This window comes from Prionailurus viverrinus, chromosome D1 (genome assembly GCF_022837055.1).
Source record: "Prionailurus viverrinus isolate Anna chromosome D1, UM_Priviv_1.0, whole genome shotgun sequence".
Classification (NCBI taxonomy): Eukaryota; Metazoa; Chordata; class Mammalia; order Carnivora; family Felidae; genus Prionailurus; species Prionailurus viverrinus.
In genome coordinates, this window is record NC_062570.1 from 67,021,284 (window position 1) to 67,045,993 (window position 24,710).

A 24,710-nucleotide genomic window follows, 5' to 3' on the forward strand; every position below is an offset into this window, starting at 1 on the left:
ATATTTATTTCCTTTATTATCTCTACAGGAGAACAAGATGATAATGATGACATCAGTTTTTTTAAAAAGTGAGAGAGAGCTGTTTTTTTGCTTTTGTTTTTGTTTGCTTTCATTTCTTTAATTGTATTAACAGCCATCTTCAATTCATCCATTCTGGTATGGCATGGAAGTTCTTAAAATAACATTTTGTGCAGTTTTCTTCAAACTATCCCAAGGGAAACTATTTTTACTAGTACCCAGGAACATTGCATCATTCTGGTCTCAAACATTTGTAGCAGTTGTAGTAAATTAAAATATGATGCCATTTATTATCTATCAGACAGGCAAAAGTTAAACTGATAATACCAAGAGCTGATAATGAGATTTAAAACAAAAACAAAAAACAGCACTCATATACCTTACTGGTAGAAGAGTAAATTGATCAAATTTAGAGGTCAATTAGTAATATGTTTCAGAAATTTTTTAAATGTGCATGTTTTTAAAACAAGATTTTCATTCCAAAAATTTTATTCAACAGAAATAAGTACTCAGGTGAGATACATAAGCCTATTTACTACAACACTGTTGGGTAACACTGAAAAAATTTAAATTGCTTCTGTATCATTTGGATATCTGAAATGGGTAATAGGTTAAGTGAATTATAATACAGTCACATATCACAGTCCAGTCATAATAAGCACAATCCATTTTTTCAAGTAACAGTATATAACTATTCAAAATAACATATACCTTTATTTATTAGTACAGAAAGATATCCAAAACATAGTAAATGGGGGTAAAACTCACAAAACAGCATGATAGTATGAGCCAATATTTAAGAAACAAAACATATTTTGTGTGTACAGATCACACGCATTTTTAAGCAGTACATAAACCAAACTATTAACAAAATTACAACTTTTTATTTTGTCTGTTTTTTTTTAAATATGAAATTTATTGTCAAATTGGTTTCCATACAACACCCAGTGCTCATCCCAACAGGTGCCCTCCTCAATACCACTCACCCACCCTCCCTTCCCTCCCATCCCCCCCCCCCCCCCATCAGCCCTCAGTTTTTTCTCAGTTTTTAAAAGTCTCTTATGTTTTGGCTCCCTCTCTCTCTAACCTTTTTTTTTTTTTCCCCCTTTCCCTTCCCCTCCCCACCATGGTCTTCTGTTAAGTTTCTCAGGATCCACAGAGGAATGAAAACATATGGTATCTGTCTTTCTCTGTATAACTTATTTCACTTAGCATCACACTCTCCAGTTCCGTCCACATTGCTACAAAAGGCCATATTTCATTCTTTCTCATTGCCAAGTAGTATTCCATTGTGTATATAAACCACAATTTCTTTATCCATTCATCAGTTGATGGACATTTAGGCTCTTTCCATACTTTGGCTATTGTTGAAAGTGCTGCTATAAACATTGGGGTACAAGTGCCCCTATGTATCAGCACTCCTGTATCCCTTGGGTAAATTCTTAGCAGTGCTATTGCTGGGTCATAGGGTAGGTCTATTTTTAATTTTCTGAGGAACCTCCACACTGTTTTCCAGAGTGGCTGCACCAGTTTGCATTCCCACCAACAGTGCAAGAGGGTTCCCGTTTCTTCACATCCTCGCCAGCAGCTATAGTCTCCTGATTCGTTCATTTTGGCCACTCTGATTAATGTGAGGTGGTACCTGAGTGTGGTTTTGATTTGTATTTCCCTGATGAGGAGCGACGTTCAGCATCTTTTCATGTGCCTGTTGGCCATCTGGATGTCTTCTTTAGAGAAGTGTCTATTCATGTTTTCTGCCCATTTCTTCACTGGGTTATTTGTTTTTCGGGTGTGGAGTTTGGTGAGTTCTTTATAGATTTTGGATACTAGCCCTTTGTCTGGTATGTCATTTGCAAATATCTTTTCCCATTCCGTTGGTTGCCTTTTAGTTTTGTTGATTGTTTCCTTGTCAGTGCAGAAACTTTTTATCTTCATGAGGTCCCAATAATTCATTTTTGCTTTTAATTCCCTTGCCTTTAGGGATGTGTTGAGTAAGAAATTGCTGCGGCTGAGGTCAGAGTGGTTTTTCCCTGCTTTCTCCTCTAGGGTTTTGATGGTTTCCTGTCTCACATTCAGGTCCTTTATCCACTTTGAGTTTATATTTGTGAATGATGTAAGAAAGTGGTCTAGTTTCATTCTTCTGCATGTTGCTGTCCAGTCCTCCCAGCACCATTTGTTAAAGAGACTTTTTTCCATTGGATATTCTTTCCTGCTTTGTCAAAGATTAGTTGGCCATACTTTTGTGGATCTAATTCTGGGGTTTCTATTCTATTCCATTGGTTTATGTGTCTGTTTTTGTGCCAATACCATGCTGTCTTGATGATTACAGCTTTGTAGTAGAGGCTAAAGTGTGGGATTGTGATGCCTCCGGCTTTGGTCTTCTTCTTCAAAATTACTTTGGCTATTCAGGGTCTTTTGTGGTTCCATACAAATTTTAGGATTGCTTGTTCTAGCTTCAAGAAGAATGCTGGTGCAATTTTGATTGGGAATGCATTGAATGTGTAGATAGCTTTGGGTAGTATTGATATTTTAACAATATTTATTCTTCCAATCCATGAGCATGGAATGTTTTTCCATTTCTTTATATCTTCTTCAATTTCCTTCATAAGCTTTCTATAGTTCTCAGCATACAGATCTTTTACATCTTTGGTTAGGTTTATTCCTAGGTATTTTATGCTTCTTGGTGCAATTGTGAATGGGATCAGTTTCTTTATTTGCCTTTCTGTTGCTTCATTATTAGTGTATTAGAATGAAACTGATTTCTGTACATTAATTTTGTATCCTGCAACTTTGTTGAATTCATGTATCAGTTCTAGCAGACTTTTGGTGGAGTCTATCGGATTTTCCATGTATAATATCATGTCATCTGGAAAAAGTGAAAGCTTGACTTCATCTTTGCCAATTGTGATGCCTTTGATTTCCTTTTGTTGTCTGATTGCTGATGCCAGTACTTCCAACACTATGTTATTTTTTTTTTAAAGAAGTTTTTTTTTTTTTCAACGTTTATTTATTTTTGGGACAGAGAGAGACAGAGCATGAACGGGGGAGGGGCAGAGAGAGAGGGAGACACAGAATCGGAAACAGGCTCCAGGCTCTGAGCCATCAGCCCAGAGCCCGACGCAGGGCTCGAACTCACGGACTGCGAGATTGTGACCTGGCTGAAGTCGGACGCTTAACCGACTGCGCCACCCAGGCGCCCCCCAACACTATGTTAAACAACAGCGGTGAGAGTGGACATCCCTGTCGTCTTCCTAATCTCAGGGAGAAAGCTCTCAGTTTTTCCCCATTGAGGATGATATTAGCTGTGGGCTTCTCATAAATGGCCTTTATGATGTTTAAGTATGTTCCTTCTATCCCAACTTTCTCGAGGGTTTTTATTAAGAATGCTGAATTTTGTCAAATGCTTTTTCTGCATCGATTGGCAGGATCATATAGTTATCATCTTTTCTTTCATTAATGTGATGTATCACATCGATTGATTTGCAAATGTTGAACCAGCCCTGCAGCCCAGGAATCAATCCCACTTCATCATGGTGAATAATTCTTTTTATATGCTGTTGAATTTGATTTGCTAGTATCTTACTGAGAATTTTTGCATCCATATTCATCAGGGATATTGGCCTGTAGTTCTGTTTTTTTGCTGGGTCTCTGTCTGGTTTGGGAATCAAAGTAATGCTGGCTTCATAGAATGAGTCTGGAAGTTTTCCTTCCCTATTTTTTGGAACAGCCTAAGAAGGATAGGTATTATCTCTGCTTTAAACGTCTGGTAGAATTCCCCTGGGAAGGTATCTGGTCCTGGACTCTTATTTGTTGGGAGATTTTTGATAACTGATTCCATTTCTTTGCTGGTTATGGGTCTGTTCAAGTTTTCTATTTCTTCCTGTTCGAGTTTTGGAAGTGTGTGGGTGCTTAGGAATTTGTCCATTTCTTCCAGGTTGTCCTCTTTGTTGGCATATGTTTGTTGGCATATTTAAGTATGTTCCTTCTATCTCGACTTTCTCGAGGAGGGGAGGCGCAGAGAGAAAGGAGAAAGAGAATTCTAAGCAGGATCTGCACTGTTAGTGCAGAGCCCAATGTGGGGCTCAAACTCAGAAATGGTGAGATCATGGCCTGACCCAAAATCAAGAGTCAGATGCTCAATGGACTAAGTCACCCCCCCACAAGAAGATCTGTTATTTAAAAAAAATTTTTTTTAATGTTTATTTATTTTTGAGAGAGAGACAGACAGAGCATGGGGGGCGGGGAGAGAGAGAGGGAGACACAGAATCCAAAGCAGGCTCCAGGCTCTAAGCTGTCAGCACAGAGCTCACCACAGGGTTCAAACCCACAAACTGTGAGATCATGACCTGACCTGAAGTTGGATGCTTAACTAAGCCACCCAGACGCCCCCATATGGTATTTTTTTAAAGATTTTATTTTAAAGTAACCTCTATACACAATGCAGAGCTCGAAATCAAAACCCCAAGATCAAGAGTCACACACTCCACCTACTGGGCCAGCTAGGCACCCCTCTATGATATTTCTATTTTTTTATTATTATTTTTTTTTTAATTTACATCCAAGTTAGTTAGCACATAGTGCAATAATGATTTCAGGAGTAAAATCCAGTGATTCATCCTACATATTAACACCCAGCACTCATCCCAACAAGTATCTTCCTTAATGCCCCTTACCCATTTAGCCCATCTCCCCACCCACAATCCCTCCAGCAACCCTTAGTTTGTTCTCTGTATTTAAGAGTCTCTTGTGTTTTGACCTCCTCCCTGTTTTTATATTATTTTTGCTTTGCCTCCCTTATGTTCACCTGTTTTGTATCTTAAATTCCACATGATTTAAGTCATATCATATTTGTCTTTCTCTGACAGACTAATTTCACTTAGCATTATATACTCTAGTTCCATCCACATTGTTGTAAATGGTATGGTTTCATTACTTTTCATTGCCAAGTAATACTCCATTCTATATATATCACATCTTCTTTATCCATTCATCCATCGATGGACATTTGGGATCTTTCTGTATTTTGGCTATTGTCGACAGCATTGCTATAAACATTAGGGTGCATGTGCCCCTTCAAAACAGCACACCTGTTTCCCTTGGATAAATACCTAGTAGTACAATTGCTGGGTTGTAGAGTAGTTCCATTTTTAAGTTTTTGAGGAACCTCCGTACTGTTTTCCAGAGTGGCTGTACCAGTTTGCATTCCCACCAACAGTGCAAGAGGGTTCCTCTTTCTCCACATCCTCGCCAACATCTGTCATTACCTGAGTTGTTAATTTTAGCCATTTGACTGCTGTGAGGTGCCATCTCATTGTGGTTTTGACTTGTATTTCCCTGATGATGAGTGATGTTGAGAATTTTTTCATGTGTCTGTTAGCCATCTGGATGTCTTCTTTAGAAAAGTGCCTATTCATGTCTTTTGCCCATTTCTTCACTGGATTATGATCTTCTCCCATTCCATCGGTTGCTTTTTAGTTTTGCTGATTGTTTCCTTCACCATGCAGAAGTTTTTTATCTTGATGAGGTCCCAAGAGTTCATTTTTGCTTTTGTTTCCCTTGACTCCAGAGACATGTTGAGTAGGAAGTTGCTGCGACCAAGGTCAAAGAGGTTTTTGCCTGCTTTCTCCTTGACGATTTTGATGGCTTCCTGTCTTATGCTTAAATATTTCATCCATTTTGAGTTTATTTTTGTGTATGGTGTAAGAAACTGGCCCAGGTTCATTCTTCTGCATGTTGCTGTCCAGTTTTCCTAACACCATTTGCTGAAGAGACTGTCTTTATTCCATTGGATATTCTTTCCTGCTTTGTCAAAGACTAGTTGGCCATATGTTTGTGGGTCCATTTCGGGGTTCTCTATTCTGTTCCACTGATCTGAGGATCTGTTTTTGTGCCAATACCATACTGTCTTGATGATTATAGCTTTATAACACATTTTGAAGTCTGGAATTTTGATGCCTCCAGCTTTGGTTTTCTTTTTCAGGATTGCTTTGGCTATTTGAGGTCTTTTGTGGTTCCATACAAATTTTAGGATTGTTTGTTCTACCTCTGTGAAGAATGCTGTTGTTATTTTGATTGGAATTGCATTGAATATGTATGATTGCTTTGGGTAGTATCAATATTTTAATATTTGTTCTTCCAATCCATGAGCATGGATTATATTTCTGTTTTTTTGTATCTTCAATTTCTTTCATAAACTTTCTATAGTTTTCAGTCTACAGATTTTACACTTCTTTGGTTAGGTTTATTCCTAGGTATTTTATTGGTTTTGATGCAATTGTAAATAGGATCAACTCCTTGATTTCTCTTTTTGCTGCTTCATTATTGGTGTATAAAAATGCAACCGATTTCTGTGCATTGATTTTATACTGCAACTTTGCTGAATTCATGGATCAGTTCTAGCAGTTTTCTGGTAGAATCTTTTTGGGGTTTCCACACAGAGTATCATGTCATCTGTGAAGAGTGAAAGTTTGACTTCCTCCTGGCCAATGTGGATGCTTTTTATTTCTTTGTGTTGTCTGACTGCTGAGGCTAGGACTTCCAGTGCTATGATGAATTAACAGTGGTGACAGTGGACATCCTTGTTGTGTGGTATTTCTCTTTTTAACTTTTTGAAAGACCTCCATACTTTTTCTCAAATGTTAGCACCCACCAACAGTGCACAACGATTCCCTTTTCTCCATATCTTCAACATCTGTTATTTCTTGTCCTTTTGATACCAGCCATTCTGACTGGTATGAAGTGGTATTTCATTGTGGTTTTGATTTGCATTTCCCTGATAATTAATGATATTGAGCATCTTTTCATGTGTCTGTTGATCATCTGTATGTCTTCTTTTAAAAAAAATGTCTACTGAGGTCCTCTGCTCATTTTTTAATTGGATTTTTTGTTTTTTTGGTGTTGAGTTGTATAAATTTTTTGGGTATTTTTTTGATACTAAACTTTATTGGATATATTATTTGCAAATATCTCCCTCCATTCACTACCTTGCCTTTTTGTTTTGTTGATGGTTTCCTTTGCTATACAAAAGCTTTTTTATTTTGGTGTAATCCAATAGCGTATTGTCACTTTTGTTTGTCTTGCCTGAGGAGACAGATCCATAAATATGTTGCTAAGGCCAATGTCCAAAAGAATTTTGCTTATGTTTTCTTTTTGGAGTTTTATAGTTTCAGGTCTCACATTTAGGTCTTTAATCCATTTTGAGCTTATTTTTATGTAAGGTGTAAGAAAGTGGTCCAGTTTGATTCTTTTGCGTGTAGCTGTCCAGTTTTCCCAATGCCATTTATTGAAGAGACTATCTTTTCCCCATTGTATAGTCTTACCTTATTTATCATAGATTAATTTACCATACATGTATGGGTTTACTTCTGAGCTCTCTATCCTGTTCCAATGATCTATGTTTCTATTTTTGCACCAGTACCATACTGTTTTAATTACTATAGCTTTGTAGTATAACTTGAAATCTGGAATGATACCTCCAGTTTTGTTCTTCATTCTCAAGACTGTTTTGTATATTTGATGTCTTTCATAGTTCCATGCAAATTTTAGTATTATTTGTTCTCATTCTGTGAAAAATGCTATTGGCATTTTGATAGGGATTGCACTGAATCTGTAGGTTGCTTTGGGTAGTATAAATATTTTAAGAATATTATCTGAACCCAAGAAGATGGTATATCTTTCTATTACTTTGTGTTATCTTCAATTTTGTTCATCAATGTCTTACAGGTTTCAGAGTATAGGTCTTTCACCTCCTTAATTAAATATATTCCTATGTATTTTACTATTTATGGTACAACTGTAAGTGGGAGTGTTTTCTCTTTCATTATTTCATTATTAGTGTATAGAGATGCAACAAATATCTTGTATTAATCTTGTATCCACAACTTTACTTAATTCATTTATCAGTTCTAATAGTTTTTTCATGAAGTCTTTAGAGTTTTCTACATTAAGTATCATGTCATCTGCAAATAATGAGTTTTACTTCTTCCTTACCAGTCTGGATGTGTTTTCTTTCTTTTTCTTGTCTAATTGCTGCAGTCACGACTTCCAGTACTAGGCTGAATAAAAGTGGTGAGAGATCATCCTTGTCTTGTCCCTGATCTTAGACTAGAAGCTTTCAGTTTTTCACCCTTGAGATATGTTCCCTCTAAAACCCACTTTGTTGTAAGCTGTTATCATGAACAAATACTGTATTTTGCCAAATGCTTTTTCTGCATCTATTGAAATAAGCGTATGGTTTTTCCTCTTGTTAATGTGAAGTATTGGATTAATTTGTGAATACTGAACCACCCACTGTACCTCTGGAATAAATTCCACTTGATCATAAATGAATTTTTAAATGTATCCATGAATTTTGTTTGTTAATAATTTTTGAGGATTTTTGCATCTGTGTTCATCAGAAATATTGGCCTCTCTTTTTTTGTAGTGTCTTTGACCAGTTTTGCTATTAGGGTAATGCTGGCCTCATAGAATGAATTGGGAAGTTTTCCTTTCTCTTCTGTTTTTTGGAACACGTTGAGGAGAACAGGTATTAAGTCATCGTTAAATGTTTGGTAGAGTTTGCCTGTAAAGCAATCTGATCCTGGACTTTCCTTTGTTGGAAGTTCTTTTATTACTGATTCAATTTTATTACTAGTAATCAATCTGTTCAGATTTTCTCTCTCTTCCTGATTCCGTTTTAGAAGATTGTATGCTAGGAATTTATTTATTTATTCTAGGTTGTCCAATTTGTTGACACATAACTTTTCATAATACTCTCATAATTCTTTCTATTTCTGTGGTGTCAATTGTCATTTCTCCACCTTCAATTCTGATTTTATTTATCTTTTTTTCTTCCTGAGTCTGACCAAAGGTTTACCAACTTGTCTCAAAGAAAAGATTGATGTCATTGAGCTTTTCTTTTTATCTATCTATCTATCTATCTATCTATCTATCTATCTATCTATTTCCACTCTAATCTTTATTATTTCCTTCCCTCTACTATTTTTGAGCTCTGTTTGTTCTTTTTTCTAGCTCCTTTAGGTTGTTAGAGATTTTTTCTTTTTCTTGAGGTAGGCCTATATCACTATAAACACATTTTAGAACTGCTTTTGCTGCATCCCAAAGATTTTGAACCATTTGTTTTCATTTTCATTTGTCTCCATGTATTTTTAATTTCCTCTTTGACTTCTTTGTTGACCCATTTGCTGTTTAGCAGCATATTATTTGACCTATACATGTTTTTTTTTACGATTTTCTTTTAACTTATTTCTAATTTCATGCTATTGTTGTCAAAAAGATGCCTGACATAACTTCAATCTTCTTAAATTTACTGAGATTTGTTTTGTGGCCTAACATGTGATCTATCCTGAAGAATGTTGCACATGCACTTGAAAAGAATGTGTATTTTGCTGTTTGGGCATAGAATGTTCTGTATATAAAGATATGTTAGGTCTATTGGTCAAATGTGTCATTCAAAGCCACTGTTTTCATTAATTTTCTGTCTGGATGATCTATCCATTAATGTAAGTGAGGTGTTAAGCTCCCCTTCTATCATTGTATTACTGTCAATTTCTTCCCTTATGCCTATTTAATACTGCTTTACAAATTCAGGTGCTCCTATGTTGAGTGCATAGATATTTACAATTACTATATCCTCTTGTTTGATTGGTCCTTTTATCATTATGTAGTGTCTTTGTCTCTTGCTACAGTCTTTGTTTTAAAGTCTATTTTGTCTGACTACCCATCATCAGGGAAATACAAATCAAAACCACAATGAGATATCACCTCACACCTGTCAGAATGACTAAAATTAACAACTCAGGAAACAACAGATGTTGGTGAGGATACAGAGAAAAGGGAACACTTTTGCACTGTTGGTAGGAATGCAAACTGGTGCAGCCACTATGGAAAATATGAAGGTTCCTCAAAAAATTAAAAGCAGAATGGCCCTATGACCCAGCAATTGCACTTCTGGGTATTTATCCAAAGGATACAAAAATGCTGATTCGAAGGGGAACGTGCACCCCAATGTTTATAGCAGCACTATTGACAACAGCCAAAGTATGGAAAGAGCCCAAATGTCCACTGACTGATGAATGGATAAAGATGTGGGGTGTGTGTATACATACACACACACACACACACACACACACACACACACACACACACACACTGAATATTACCTGGCAATCAAAAAATGAAATCTTGCCATTTGCAACAATGTAGATGAAACTAGAGTGTATTATACTAAACAAAGTAAGTCAGTGAAAGAAACACAAATAATATGGTTTCACTCATATGTGGAATTTAAGAAACAAAACAGATGAGCATAGAGGGAGGGAAGGAAAAATAAGATAAAAACAGAGAGGGAGGCAAACCATAAGAGGCTCTTAAATCAGAACAAACTGAAAGTTGCTGGAGGGGAGTTGGTGGGGGGGGATGGGCTGAGTGACAGGAATTAAGTTGGGATGAGCACTGGGTGTTTTATGTAAGTGATAAATCACTAAATTCCACTCCTGAAACAATTACTACACTATACATTAACTAACTGGGATTTAAATTAAAACCAAATAAATAAGGGGGTGCCTGGGTGGTTCAGTGGGTTGAGCATCTGACAGTTCATGAGTTCAAGCTCTGCATCAGGCTATCTGCTGTCAGCATGGAGTCTGCTTCAGATCCTCTGTCCCTCTCTCTGCACCTCTCCCACTCAAGCTCTCCCCTCTCAAAAACAAACATTTAAAAGGAAGGAAGGGAGGGAGGGAGGGAGGGAGGAAGGAAGGAAGGAAGGAAGGAAGGAAGGAAGGAAGCCTATTTTGTCTGATAAGCATTGCTACCCTGGCCTTTTTTTCCCCCCACTTCCATTTGCATGGTATATATTTTTCCATCCCTTTACTTTCATTCTGTATGTGTCTTTCAGTCTGAAATTAGTCTCTTGTAGGCAACATCTAGATGGGTCTTGTTTTTTTATCCATTTGGTCACCCTATGTCTTTTGAGTGTAACACTAATCCATTTACATTTAAAGTAATTATTTATAGGTATGTACTTACTACCATTTTATTAGTTGTTCTTTGGTTGTTTTTGTAGTTCTTCCGTATTCCTTTCTTCTTCTCTTGCTCTCTCACCTTGTGGTTTTATGGCTTTCTCTAGTGTTATGCTTGGATTCCATTCTCTCTCTCTCTTTTTTTTTTTTTAATTAAACTCTCCCCAAAGTAGGGCTTGAACTTGTGACTCCAAACTCACAACCCTGAGATCAAGAGTCATGCTCCACTAACTAAGCCAGCGAAGCGCCCTTCCATTCTCTTTATTTTTTGTGTATGTATTACAAGTTTTTGATTTTGGTTACCACTTGGTTAGTATATAACATCTTAAGTGCACAGTGGTCTCTATTTAGTTGACTGTCACTTACATTTGAACACATCCTAAAAGCACTAAATTATTACTCTCTTCTCCAATGTTTTATGTAGATGATGTCATATTTTACATCTTTTTATTTTGTGTATCCCTTGGGTAATTTTTGTGGACATAACTGATTTTACTACTTTTGTGTTTTAACCACCATACTGGCTTTATAAGTAATTAATTTACTACCTTTAATACAATTGCTTTTACCTGTGACATTTTTTCCTTTTGTAATTTTCTTCCTTCTTATGGCCTTTTCTTTACACTTAAAGAATTCCCTTTAACATTTCCTGAAAGGCTGATTTAGTGATGATAAATTTCTTTAACTTTTGTTTGGGAAATTCTTTATCTCTCCTTCTATTCTGAAGGATAATCTTGCTGAGCAGAGTGTTCTTGCTTGTAGGTTTTTTCCCTTTCAGCACTCTGAATATATCATGCCACTCCCTTCTGGCCTGAAAAGTTTCTGCTGAAAAATCAACTGGCAGACTTATGCAGTTTCTCTTGTATCATCCTGTAATCATCTCAGTACTTAAAACTGAATTAAGGTGATACAGAATCACTAGTGTCTCTAGTCGCCTGCTAGAAGCAACCATAAATGTTTACACTTAAACCTTAAGTTATCTCTATAACTTTTCTATTCATAACATCCAATATAAGTCAAATATGACTAGGCATAAAAGGAAAGAGTTTTTAGTTGTTTTTTTGATGTTTATTTTTTATTTTTGAGAGAGAGAGAGAGAGAGAGAGACAGTGCGAGCAGGGAGCGGGGAAAGGGCAAAGAGACAAGGAGACAGAATCCGAAGCAGACTCTAGGCTCTGAACTGTCAAAACAGAGACCGATGTGGGGCTCAGACTCACAAACCGTGAGATTATGACCTAAGCCGAAGTCAGATGCTTAACCAATTGAGCCACCCAGGCTCAGAAAGATCTGAGAAAGATCCAGAAAGATCTTTTTTAAAGCAACAATAGATTCCCCGACAGGGATCCAGAAAATACAGTTATCAGAAACAGACTAAAAAATATCCATGCCTTATGCCCATGCATAGACCTATATAAGAATGTTCCTTAGCACCTTTATTTATTGTAATAGCCAAAAACCAGAAACAACCGAAATGTCCTTCAATAGATAAATGGATCAACAAACTTAGATATATACATACAACAGAATACTCAGCAATAAAAAGAAACTGTTTAATACACACAGCCACATGGATGAGTCTCAAAATAATTATTCAAAGTGAAAGAAGTTCCCCAAAAAGTACATACTGTACATTTCCAAAAATACAAGTAATTTGTAGCAACAGAAAGCAGATCAGTGGTTACTTAGGGACAGGGAATAGCAGGGGTGAAAGCAATAGGAGGCAAGAATTATAAAGACACATGAAACTTACAGGAGTAATGATTATGATTATGTTGATTGTGGTGATGATCATACATATCAAAACTCATCACACTGCACATTTTAAAGATGTGCAGTTTATTTTACATCAATTGTATCTCAATAAACCTGAAAAAAAAAACATGCTAAATGTGTTCAAGGAAATAAAAGGCATAAGTGACAAAATTATCAAAGAACCAAATAAATAATCTAATATTGGAGCATACAATTAACCAAAATTAAGAATTCCGTGGGTGGGATTAACAGCAGCTCAGAATATAGATCAAAAGAAAATATGCAGAATAAAACACAAAGAGACAAAAGGATAAAATATAACAAAAACAAAAGGAAGGGTGCAAGAGACAGAGGAGGGTATAGTGGGAAAATCAAAAATTCCAAAAGGAGGAAGAAAATGGGACAGAAGAACATGCAAAGTGATAATGGCTTAAAATTCTTAAAAAATGATTTTAATCATCATGATAGAGATACAAGAAGCCCAATGAAATTCCAGCAAGTAAGTACAAAGAAAATCATACTACGTTCAAAGACAAAGACAAAGGGAAAAAAATGCTTAAAGCAACTAGAGGAAGGAAACAGATTACCTTCATGGAAAAAAAAATTAGACTGTTTTCTACCTTCAATAAAAATAATAGAAACCAAAACACAACAGAAACACATCCTCAAACTGCTGAATGATAATAACTAATAGAATTCTATTCCCTGAAAAAATATCTTTCAAGCATAATGTGAAATAAACACTTTCAAACAAGAACAGAGCATTCTTAGAATTCCCACAAAGAGGGGCACCTGGGTGGCTCAGTTGGTTAAGCATCCAACTTCAGTTCAGGTCATGATCTCACAATCCGTGAGTTCGAGCCCCGTGTCGGGCTCTGTGTGGACCGCTCGGAGCCTGGAGCTGCTTCAGATTCTGTGTCTCCCTCTCTCTCTGCCCCTCCCCTGCTCATGCTCTGTCTCTGTCTCAAAAATAAATAAAAACATAAAAAAAAAAAATTCCCACAAAGAAAACTCAGTATAATTATTTTGAGACTCTTTTATGTGATTGTGTATAACAATAGTTTGTTCCTTTTGGGGGCAACTAAGAGGCTCAGTTGCTTAAGCATCCAACTTCAGCTCAGGTCATGATCTCATGGTTCTTGGGTTTGAGCCCTGCTTCGGGCTCTCTACTGTCAGCACAGAGCCCACTTCAGATCCTCAGTCTCCCTCTCTCTCTCTCCCCCTCCCCTACTCATGCATGCATGCATTCTCTCTCTCTCTCTCTCAATAATAAACATTAAAAACAAATAGAAGTTAAAAAATAAAATAAAATAAAATAAAATAAAATAAAATGTTTGTGGGGCACCTGGGTGGCTCAGTCGGTTAAGTGTCTAACTTTTAATTTCGGCTCATCACTAGGTCATGATCTCATGTTTCATGAAATCAAGCCCCACATTGGGCTCTGTGCTGACAGTGCAGAGCCTGTTTGGGATTCTCTCTCTCTCTCTCTCTCTCTCTCTCTCTCTCTGCTCCTCCCCCACTCGTTCTCTCCCTCCCCCTGAAAATAAAGTTAAAAAAAAATTTTTAATAAAAATAATAAAAATAGTTTGTTCCTTTTTATTGCTGAGTAGTATTCGACTGTATATATGGATATACCTCAATTTGTTTATACATTCATCTGATTAAAGACATTTGGCTTGCTCCTACTTTGGCACTATTACAAATAAAGTTTGCTTCAAGCAGAAGAAAATTTATGCCAGATGAAGTCTTTAAAGAAGCAGGAAGGGGGAAAAAAAAAGGAGTAACAGAAAGAATAAATTGTAAGTAAACCTAAATGAATACTGACTGTTCTATATGGCTTAAATCTTTTTTTAATCTTTTAAAATTTTATTTTATTTTGGAGTGGGGAGGGAAGGGGGTAGAGGGAGAGAGAGAAAGAATCTAAGGCATTCCCCAAGCTCAGAGCAGAGCCTGATGCAGGGCTCAATCCCACAACCCTGGGACTGTGACCTGAGCCAAAATCAAGAGTCAGATACTCGACCGACTGAGCCACCCAGGCACCCCTACAGGATTTAAATTTTAAACAAAACTAAACTATAATAGCAGCATACAAGTCAGGAGGGATAAATGGTGTTAAAGTATTCCAAGGTCTTTGCACTAGCAGGAAGAAGCTAAAAGTATATTACTAACATTTTATAACTTGGAGAACATTCAGTAGTAATCATAAAGAAATGTGAGACATTTCATTCTTAAATTCAATAAACACTTATTGAATGCCTTTTATCTGCCAGGCACAAAACTATGTGCACTATGTATGTATAGTGGTAAACAGAATAAACTACAAATAACTCAAAGTCTATCAATAGTAGAATGGATAAATGCATTGTGGTTTGTTCATAAACTGGAATACTACACAACAATAAAAAACCACAACTGCATACAACATAGATGAACCTCAAAATATAATGTTGAGTGACAGAAGAAACAAAAGAATATTTACCATATTCATATTTACTATATTCATATACATATGAAGTACAAACACAGGCTAGAGTAATCTATGGAATTAGAAATCAGAACAGTGTATCTCTGGAGAGGAGGAAGGGTTAATGATTGGAAAAGAGCATAATTAGGGCTTCTAGGGTACTAATAATGGTCTATTTCTTAAATTGAGTGGTGTTTATATGAGTATATTCATTTTGAAGATTATTTACTGAGCTGTGCAGTTTGCATACTCTCGTGCATACATGCTGTAATTTTTTTTTAATTTTTTTTTTTTAACGTTTATTTATTTTTGAGACAGAGAGAGACAGAGCATGAACGGGGGAGGAGCAGAGAGAGAGGGAGACACAGAATCGGAAGCAGGCTCCAGGCCCTGGGCCATCAGCCCAGAGCTCGACGCGGGGCTCGAACTCACGGACCGTGAGATCGTGACCTGAGCTGAAGTCGGATGCTCAACCCACTGAGCCACCCAGGCGCCCCAATACATGCTGTAATTTAATAAAAGCTTTTTAAAAGATGGTGCAGTCTCCATTTACCAACATGGAAAACTTTAGAACATATTCTGAGGAAATTAACTTCTGAGAAAAAGAAGAAACTACTGAATAGCAGTTTCATCCCTTTTTTATAAAAAATATGCTGCATATATATACATTATGCTCAAAAGAATTCTGGGAGGGTGCACAAGAAAATATCAGTAATAGTTATACCTGAGTGGCATAAATATGGGTGGTGTGTTTCTTCCCATACAGGTCTGTCTTTTAAATTTACAATAAACATGGAGCTTTTCCCACGTTCACGTGGCCTGGGGGTCAGACTGCGGGTCTCACTGCAGCCGCGGCAACTCCAGAGCAGAGTAGGAACTGCAGCGGCCAGAGTCATGGCAGGACAAGCGTTTAGGAAGTTTCTTCCCCTCTTTGACAGAGTTTTAGTTGAAAGGAGTGCAGCTGAAACTGTAACCAAAGGAGGCATTATGCTTCCAGAAAAATCTCAAGGAAAAGTTTTGCAAGCAACAGTAGTAGCTGTTGGATCAGGCTCTAAAGGAAAGGGTGGAGAGATCAACCAGTCAGTGTGAAAGTTGGAGATAAAGTTCTTCTCCCAGAATACGGAGGCACCAAAGTAGTTCTAGATGACAAGGATTATTTCTTATTTAGAGATGGTGACATTCTTGGAAGGTATGTAGACTGAAATAAATCATTATTGAAATGGCATGAAGTGAAGCTGCCCATTCCAGTGAAGTTGTGAAATCTTTCATCATGTAAATAATTCTCATGTCTTTTATAATAAACTAATGGTATCCCCTCAAATTTTTTTTAATAAATTTACAATAAACATGGAAATCTTACATAATAAATATAAGTAACTATAAAAGAACAATAGCCCTTTTATCCTCTTTATTATAAAAATAATTCTCCTTCAGGGTGCCAGGGTGGCTCAGTCAGTTAAGCGTCTGACTCTTGATTTCAGCTCAGGTCATGATCTTGTGGTTTGTGAGTTCAAGCCCTGCATTGGGCTTTGTGCTGACAGTACAGAGTCTGCTTGGGATTCTCTCTCTCTCCCTCTCTCTCTCTACCCCTCTCTGCTCTCACTCCCACTCTCAAAATGAATAAATTTTAAAAATTACAAAAAAATAAAATAAAAATAATTCTCCTTCAAACCAATGATTGCCAGAGGAAAAGCAGGTGGGGTTATGGGCAAAATGAGTGAAGAGGAGGAAGAGGTAGAGGCTTCCAGTAATGGAATTAACAGGTCATGAAAATAAAAGGTATGGTTTAGGGAATATACTCACTTGTACTGTAATAGCATTGTATGGTGACAGATGGTAGCTACACTTGTGGTGGGCACAGCATAACTATAAACTTGTTGAATCACTACATTGTACATCTGAAACTAATGTATGTCATTGTATGTCAACTATATTCAAATAAAAATAAAAATAGAAAATAATTCTCCTTTAAATAAAAGATCAAAGCCAAATGGGAACAGAAATGCTCTGCTTTCGCTGACAATTTACTAACATAACACTACAGTCCAAACAGCAGGACTATTCTTTCTGTCTTTGTTGTTATTGCTATTAAAATAATTTTAAAAGCTTTTTATGGACTTAAGCATTTGTCACAAGCTTCATTCCAAGCTTTGGCCTTCTCCACACTATTTTTACACTCTGGTGTCTCTCTTTTATAGTCATCTCTATTTATATGGCTGCCCTTCCCTTTCCTATGTCCTTTCAATATCTTCATTCATCAGCCCTCGCATCTTGGGGCACCTGACTGGCTCATTTGGTAGCCTGCAACTCTTGATCTCAAGGTCGTGACTTTGGGCCCCACATTGGACACAGAGACTACTTACAAAAAGAAAAAGGAAAAAAAAAGATGCACTCTCATCTTATTTTACCTTCTCTTCTTCTCACAGGCAATACCCCATGATTTTTTAAGAATGTTTTTTTCTTCAAAGAGCCAGAAACTAGAAGATTAAAATTTCACCAATTCTGCCATCTCCAAACATCACATTCAGATGTCTCCTAGCTCTCCTGATCACTAAAAGATATAACTTTTATAGCTAACTATAAAACACTGCAAACCCTTACAATGCAGTTACCCAATATTCAACACTTTATGTGCTTCATTTTGGGGTTTTCCTAACAGTGCTTTGACCAAACCTTTAAACAGTAAAATAAAATGCACAAATATTTACCATAAAAATTTATTATTATTTAATTTTACATGTATTACATAAAATTTATAAAATGAGAAAAAAATGCACATGTCATTCTACCACTCTAATAAAACTTATTTTGGTGTACTTCCTCATTTCATCTATTTTCATTTGTTTTTTGTTTCAGAACTGTAATTACTTTGCATGCATGATTTTGGCATTTGGCTTTTTACCCCCAACTATACCATAATCATCTCTCCATGTTTCTATATGGCCCTACTATACATCATTTTTCATTATAATTGTTCCACTGTTGCTAAACATTATGGTGGTCTCCACTACTTAGCTACTATAAATAATGCTACAACAAACATCATTAGATACTAAGTTTTGCATATTTTGTACCATATTCTTAGGTTAGATTCAAAGTCTTCCTTAAGGTATCATGAAAAGGTAGTACTTGACTTAAAGGATAGAAGATTTTTGAATAGAGAGGAGAAAGACAGAACAAACAAGGCCCTGAATCTGACCTCTGTGGGAAATACAGAATGGTTCAGTTTGGCTGATGTATTGTATATCATCTATAAAGGAAAACAGTAACAATAAAAATTGGAAATGTGTTCAAGAGAGATAATGAAAGAATTTTATTAGACAACAGAGTGGGGGATGCCTGGCTGGCTCAGTCAATAAAGCATGCTACTCTTGATCTTAAGGTTGTGAGTTTGAGCCCCATGTTGAATATAGAGATTAAAATCTTAAAAAAAAAAAAAAAGTTGACAATGGAGAGTAACTAAAGTGTTTTTCTTTTTAAAATAATATACAGGTTAATGCAACTGTTATGTATTTCACAAAATTAATAAAAATCTTAAGTGAGTCTGAATGTGTAAGTAGTACTTCCAAATTTTTTATCTGAAGACCTCTCTTTTGTTTTTGTTTTTGTTTTAGAGAGAGAGAGAGCGAGAGAGAGAGAGAGAGCAGAGGAGAGGGACAAAGGGAGAAAGAGAGAATTCCAAGCAGGCTCCAAGCCCAGTGTGGAGCCCAACATGGGGCTCAATCCCAAGACACTGGGATCATGACCTACGGGGAAATTGAGTCAGATGCTAAACCAACTGAATCAGCCAGGTGTCCCTGGAGATCTATCTTAAATCATAAAATTATAGGGCTGCCTGGGTGGTTCAGTTGGCTAAGCATCTGATTTTGGCTCAGGACATGATCTCACAGTTTGTGGGTTGGAGCACTGTGTCAGGCTTTGTGCTGACAGCTCGGAGCCTGGAGCCTGCTTTGGATTCTGGGTCTCCCTCACTCTCTCTGCCCTTCCCCTGCTTGTGCTCTGTCTCTCTCTCTCTCTCTCTCTCTCTCTCTCTCAAAAAATAAATAAACATTAAAAAAAAGTTTAATCATAAAATTATAAACCATTCTCTGTATCAGAACTTTTGTTACCCTTCAATCTTTTTCAGAATCCCCTTCTAAAAAGTGAGTTAATTCAAGAGAATGAGAAGACAAGCCACAGACTGGGAAATAAGCATATATAAGCAATATATCTGATAAATGACTGTTACCCAAAAGATGCAAAGGGGTGCCTGGATGGCTGAGTTGGCTAAGTGTCCAATTCTTGGTTTCAGCTCAGGTCATGATCTCACATGGAAGATGGAGCCCCAGCATCAGGCTCTGGAATCGAGCTCAGTTCATGGAATCGAGCCCCAGCATCAGGCTCTGGAATCGAGCTCAGTTCATGGAATCGAGCCCCAGCATCAGGCTCTGAGCTGACAGCATGGAGCCTGCTTGGGATCCTCTCTCTCCCTCTCTTCCTGCCCCTCCCCTGCTTGTGCTCTCCCCCTCCAAAATAAATAAACTTAAATATATATATATGTGTATATATATATATATATATATATATTATACATATATATACATATATATACACATATATATATATACACACACACATATATGTGTGTGTGTATACATATATATAGATATAGATAGATACACAAAGAACTCTTAAAATTCAACAATAAGAAAATGGACAACCCAATAATTTTTAAATGGGCAAAAGACTTGAAGAGATACCTCACCAAAGATGATATGCAAATGCAGCAATAAGCATATAAAAAATGTTCAACACCATATTTCATTAGAAAAGTGCAAATTAAAGCAATAAGATACTACTATACATCTATTAGAATGGCCAAAATCCAAAACACTGACAACATCAAATGTAGCTAAGAATATGAAACAAGAACTCTCACTCATTGATGGAGGGAATGCAAAATGGTACAGCCACTTTGGAAGACACTTCGGTAGTTTCTCACAAAACTAAACACAATCTTCCTATACAATCCAGCAATTGTTCTCCATGGTATTTACTCAAAGGAGTTGAAAACATATGTCCACACAAAAACCTGCACATGGATGTTTAGAGTGGCTTGATTCATAATTGCCAAAATTTGGAAGCAACCAAGATGTCCTTGTAGGTGACTTGATTAATAAACTGTGGAACATGCAGACAATGAAATATTATTCATAGCTAAAAAGAAATGAGCTATCAAGCCATGGAGAGACATACAGGGACCCTAAATACATATTACTAAGTGAAAGACACCGATTTGAAAAAGGCCACATATGGCATGATATCAACTATATGACATTCTGGAAAAGGCAGAACTATGGAGACCGTAAAAAGATCATTGTTTGCCGGGGGGTAGGAAAAAGGGAGAGATGAATACATAGAACACAGAGGATTTTTAGGACAGTGAAACTATTCTATATTTTGTATGGACTTGGAGTGATTATGATGTGTGAATTTAGGTTCATCAACTGTAACAAATGTCCTGCTCTGGTGCAAGATGTTGATAGTGGGGGAGGCTATGCATGTGGGAGTAGAGGGTGTATGGGAACTCTGTACTTTCCCTTTAATTTTGCTATGAACCTAAAATGTCTCTAAAAAATAAAGTTTCTTTTAAAGTAGTTGATATCTCAAAGCACCTATGAGTCCTATATACAATAAAGCAGTGGTTCATTAATGCTTTATTAAATCCTAGCATGATCACAGAATTAGAAACATCAAAATAAGCATGACAGAAGCCTGTCCAAGTTAAGCATCAGGTCTTGATTGGGATTTACATTACAAGAGTGTATTCATTTGTTAAAGCTCAAATTGTATGCTGATGATCTATGCATTTTATGCTATATAAATTTCACTTCAATTTTTTTAAAATTACAAAATAAAAGATAAAATCTAATTTAAAAAATAAAAAGCATCAGGGGCACTTAACTGGCTCAGACAGTTAAGCATCCAACTTTTGATTTGGGCTCATGTCATGATCTCACAGTAGTGAGATAGAGCAGCGCATCGGGCTCCATGCTAACAGTACAGAGCCTGTTTGAAATCCTCTCTTTCACTCTTTCTCCACCCACCCACCCCCAAATAAAATAAAATAAAATAAATAAAATAAAATAAAATAAAATAAAATAAAAGCATCAGAGAAACAGGTCTTTAGAACAGCAGCCATGTGTGTAAAAAAGGAGGAGGTAAGTGGAGAATTTAAATATATAATTACTTCTATATGTACAGAATATCTAAGGAGGGATATGCAAAAAATGGTTGTCCAAAGGGAAACTGTGTAGCTAGGAGGCAAGAACAGGTCAGTTTTTGGTATCTTTTTAACTCATGACACTTCGTTTTCAATTCAAAACAATTTAAAAATGTACATACATAGTCATGACCAGTTTTAAAATAAAAATCAACCCAAAACTTCTTGTTGATATTGAGCTATCTCAGTTTCGGTGAGTAAAGTCTGAATTGATGATTATAACCTTGACACTCAAAAGTGTGGTCCCTCAAACCAGCAGTATTTGCATTACCTGGAACTTGTTAAAACCGCTGTCTTTAGGGTGGTTGTAACAATAGGATAGAGACAGAGACAGAGACAGAGACAGAGATAGAGATAGAGATAGTATGTCAAAAGTTGTTAACATATATACCTAAAATGTGTGAATTTTATCACATGTAACTCAAACCTTAAAAAGGATATTTTTTTAAGAAAGAAATGCAGTATCTCAGGCCTCAACTCAGACTTACTGAATCACAATCTACATTTGTAACAAATCTCCAGTAGATTCATATGCACATTAAAATTTAGATGCACACTGTTTTGGAGTATTTGTAAACATTAACATAGTTTGACATTGTAGATAACAGTCATTTAAGACTTTTTTTTAATGTCTGTCAAACTGACTATAAACTCCGTAAGAGCAGGGACCACATTCATTTTATGCATTACTGGCACATAATAGGTATTCAATAAATATTTGCCAAATGAAAAAAAAAAGTCTCACATTTATGATTATTGCTACATTTTCTCTTACTATTTTTACCAGAACCCCCTTCTCTTCTGGTTTAATATCTGTCTTAGCCAACAAGTAGAGCTGAGAGCTTACAGAGGAAAGATTCACAGCATATCATTTTTTATGACTATAATGGAAAAGGAAGAAAAACAGAATAAGCCCTAGCCAATAAAGCAGACACATGTACATATTTTTCACTTGTATTCTTTTTGTCAGAAATGTTATCTTAATCTGAAAACACTTTTTTAAGAGTTGACATCTCATTGTAAACACACAAACAAAATCTTGCAAAATAACATCCAGGAAATTCTGAAAATTTAAAATGATTTTGCAGAAACCTGACTGGGTATTAGTCAATAAGCAAATAAAATTACTAGAAGTTTTTTTCTGGTGTTTCAGAAGTTTTAAAATAAAGGAGAGGTGCTAGCAAAGAAACAATTAGCAATGCAACCACAAAGAAAAAGGAAAAAACAAGAGAGGATAAAATGCAAGCTGAAAAGTTAAAAAGCAGGGGGCACCTGGCTGGCTTATCTGTAGAGCATGCAACTCTCAATCTCAGGGGACTGAGTTCAAGCATCTTGGGGATGGAGCCTACTAAAAAATAAATAAATAAAAGTTAAAAAGCAGCCAGATAAATTTAGCTGAATTAGCTCACCTCAGAACATTAAATCTTATGCCCTCACAAGGGATGACAAGAAGCTACCTGATTTATACTTCAAAACCCCCAACAAGCTCTGTAGTTGGCAGTACCAAATACTTCTAGGAGTGAAATGTGAGTAGAACTATTTAAAAGCATAGTTAAGAAACTGGTAAATCCCCAAATAGTCTCTATGTACATGGGTGACTGTCCTTGTTCCATCCCAGCAGAAGAGTGGAGATTTACCATCAGGAAAAGATTTAAAAGGCAGAAACTCACCTATGGGAATATTTTTTTTTTTATTTTTATTATATGAAATTTATTATCAAATTAGTTTCCATAACCTATGGGAATATTTAGCCTTTGAGCTGAAAAGAGAGGGAATTATGTAAAAGTTTACATAGTGAATTCTGCAATCTCAAATATTCCCCTACCTGGCTCACCAAATTCTGGCAACCAAATCTATACTTCCCAGGCAGGAAATGGAAAGATCCTACTCTGGAAAATCTGACAAATAAAAGGTTTAAAAAAAAAAAAACAAAAAAACACAGGGCGCCTGGGTAGCTCAGTCGGTTGAGCATTCAACTTCGGGTCAGGTCATGATCTCGCTCGCAATTTGTGAGTTCGAGCCCCGCATCAGGCTCTGTGCTGACAGCTCGGAGCCTGGAGCCTGCTTTGGATTCTGTGTCTCCTTCTCCCTCTGCCCCTCCCCAACTTGTGCTCTGTCTCTATCAAAAATAAATAAAATAGGGGCGCCTGGGTGGCGCAGTCGGTTAAGCGTCCGACTTCAGCCAGGTCACGATCTCGCGGTCCGTGAGTTCAAGCCCCGCGTCGGGCTCTGGGCTGATGGCTCAGAGTCTGGAGCCTGTTTCTGATTCTGTGTCTCCCTCTCTCTCTGCCCTTCCCCCGTTCATGCTCTGTCTCTCTCTGTCCCAAAAATAAATAAACGTTGAAAAAAAATTTAAAAATAAATAAATAAATAAATAAATAAATAAATAAATAAAATATTTTTTAAAAATTAAAAAAAAAAAACTGGGGAGGTTATCAAACCCAATCCCAGCACGATCACCCAATAGTCCAAAACCTCACAATGAGTACAAGATTAGGAGAAAGCTAAGGAAAGCCTCTAACATGGAAGATCAAAACAAGGGGAGGGGGAGGGAGGGCACAGAGGCTTAGAAGAAAAAGACATAGTCAAGAAAACAAAAACATTTTTTCAAATCAGTACTATCTTGGGGTGCCTGGGTGGCTCAGTCAGTTAAGAATCTGATTCTTGATCTCAGTTCAGATCATGCTATCACAGATCATGGCATGGAGCCCCCACATCAGGCTCTGCACTGATAGAGTCTCTGTCTCCCTCTCTCTCTGCCCCTACCCTGCTCATGCTCTCTCTCTCTCTCAAAAATAAATAAACATTTAAATAAATAAAATAAATAAATAAATAAATAAATAAATAAAGTCAGTAATACATTTAGAGACATAAGAGAAGATATTGCAACCATTAAAAAAAAAAACAAGAAGAAAATGTTATGAAAAGTATTCAGCAACAAAAAAAAGCTGTTGAAATATTTTTAATGACAGTATAAATGAAAAGGAGATGGAAGAAAAAGGGAAGAAACAGAACAGCAAAAAAGAAAACAAAAACCAAAGAGATGAAAATTGGGGCTCCAAAAAGAGAACAGAAACAGTGGAGAATGGAAGGACTTAAATTCACAAGTTACCAATTTGGAAGAGCTACTGAACATCTATAATAATGAATACAAAAAGACCCACTACAAGACATGAAGTTTTTGGGCATGTGGGTG

The 24,710-nt window shown here is 36.5% G+C and overlaps 2 protein-coding genes across 4 annotated transcripts in view; one reads left to right on the plus strand and one right to left on the minus strand.

Moving 5' to 3' along the window:
• The window catches only part of SBF2 (SET binding factor 2), a 501,522-nt gene that overhangs the window by 441,857 nt on the left and 34,955 nt on the right, over positions 1-24,710 (minus strand). The window lies entirely within an intron of this gene.
• On the plus strand, positions 16,073-16,543 carry LOC125176152 (10 kDa heat shock protein, mitochondrial-like). The gene is given in 2 exon segments (XM_047877113.1): positions 16,073-16,321; positions 16,324-16,543. Coding segments are annotated over 2 exon segments (306 nt in total). The 5' UTR covers positions 16,073-16,146; the 3' UTR covers positions 16,455-16,543.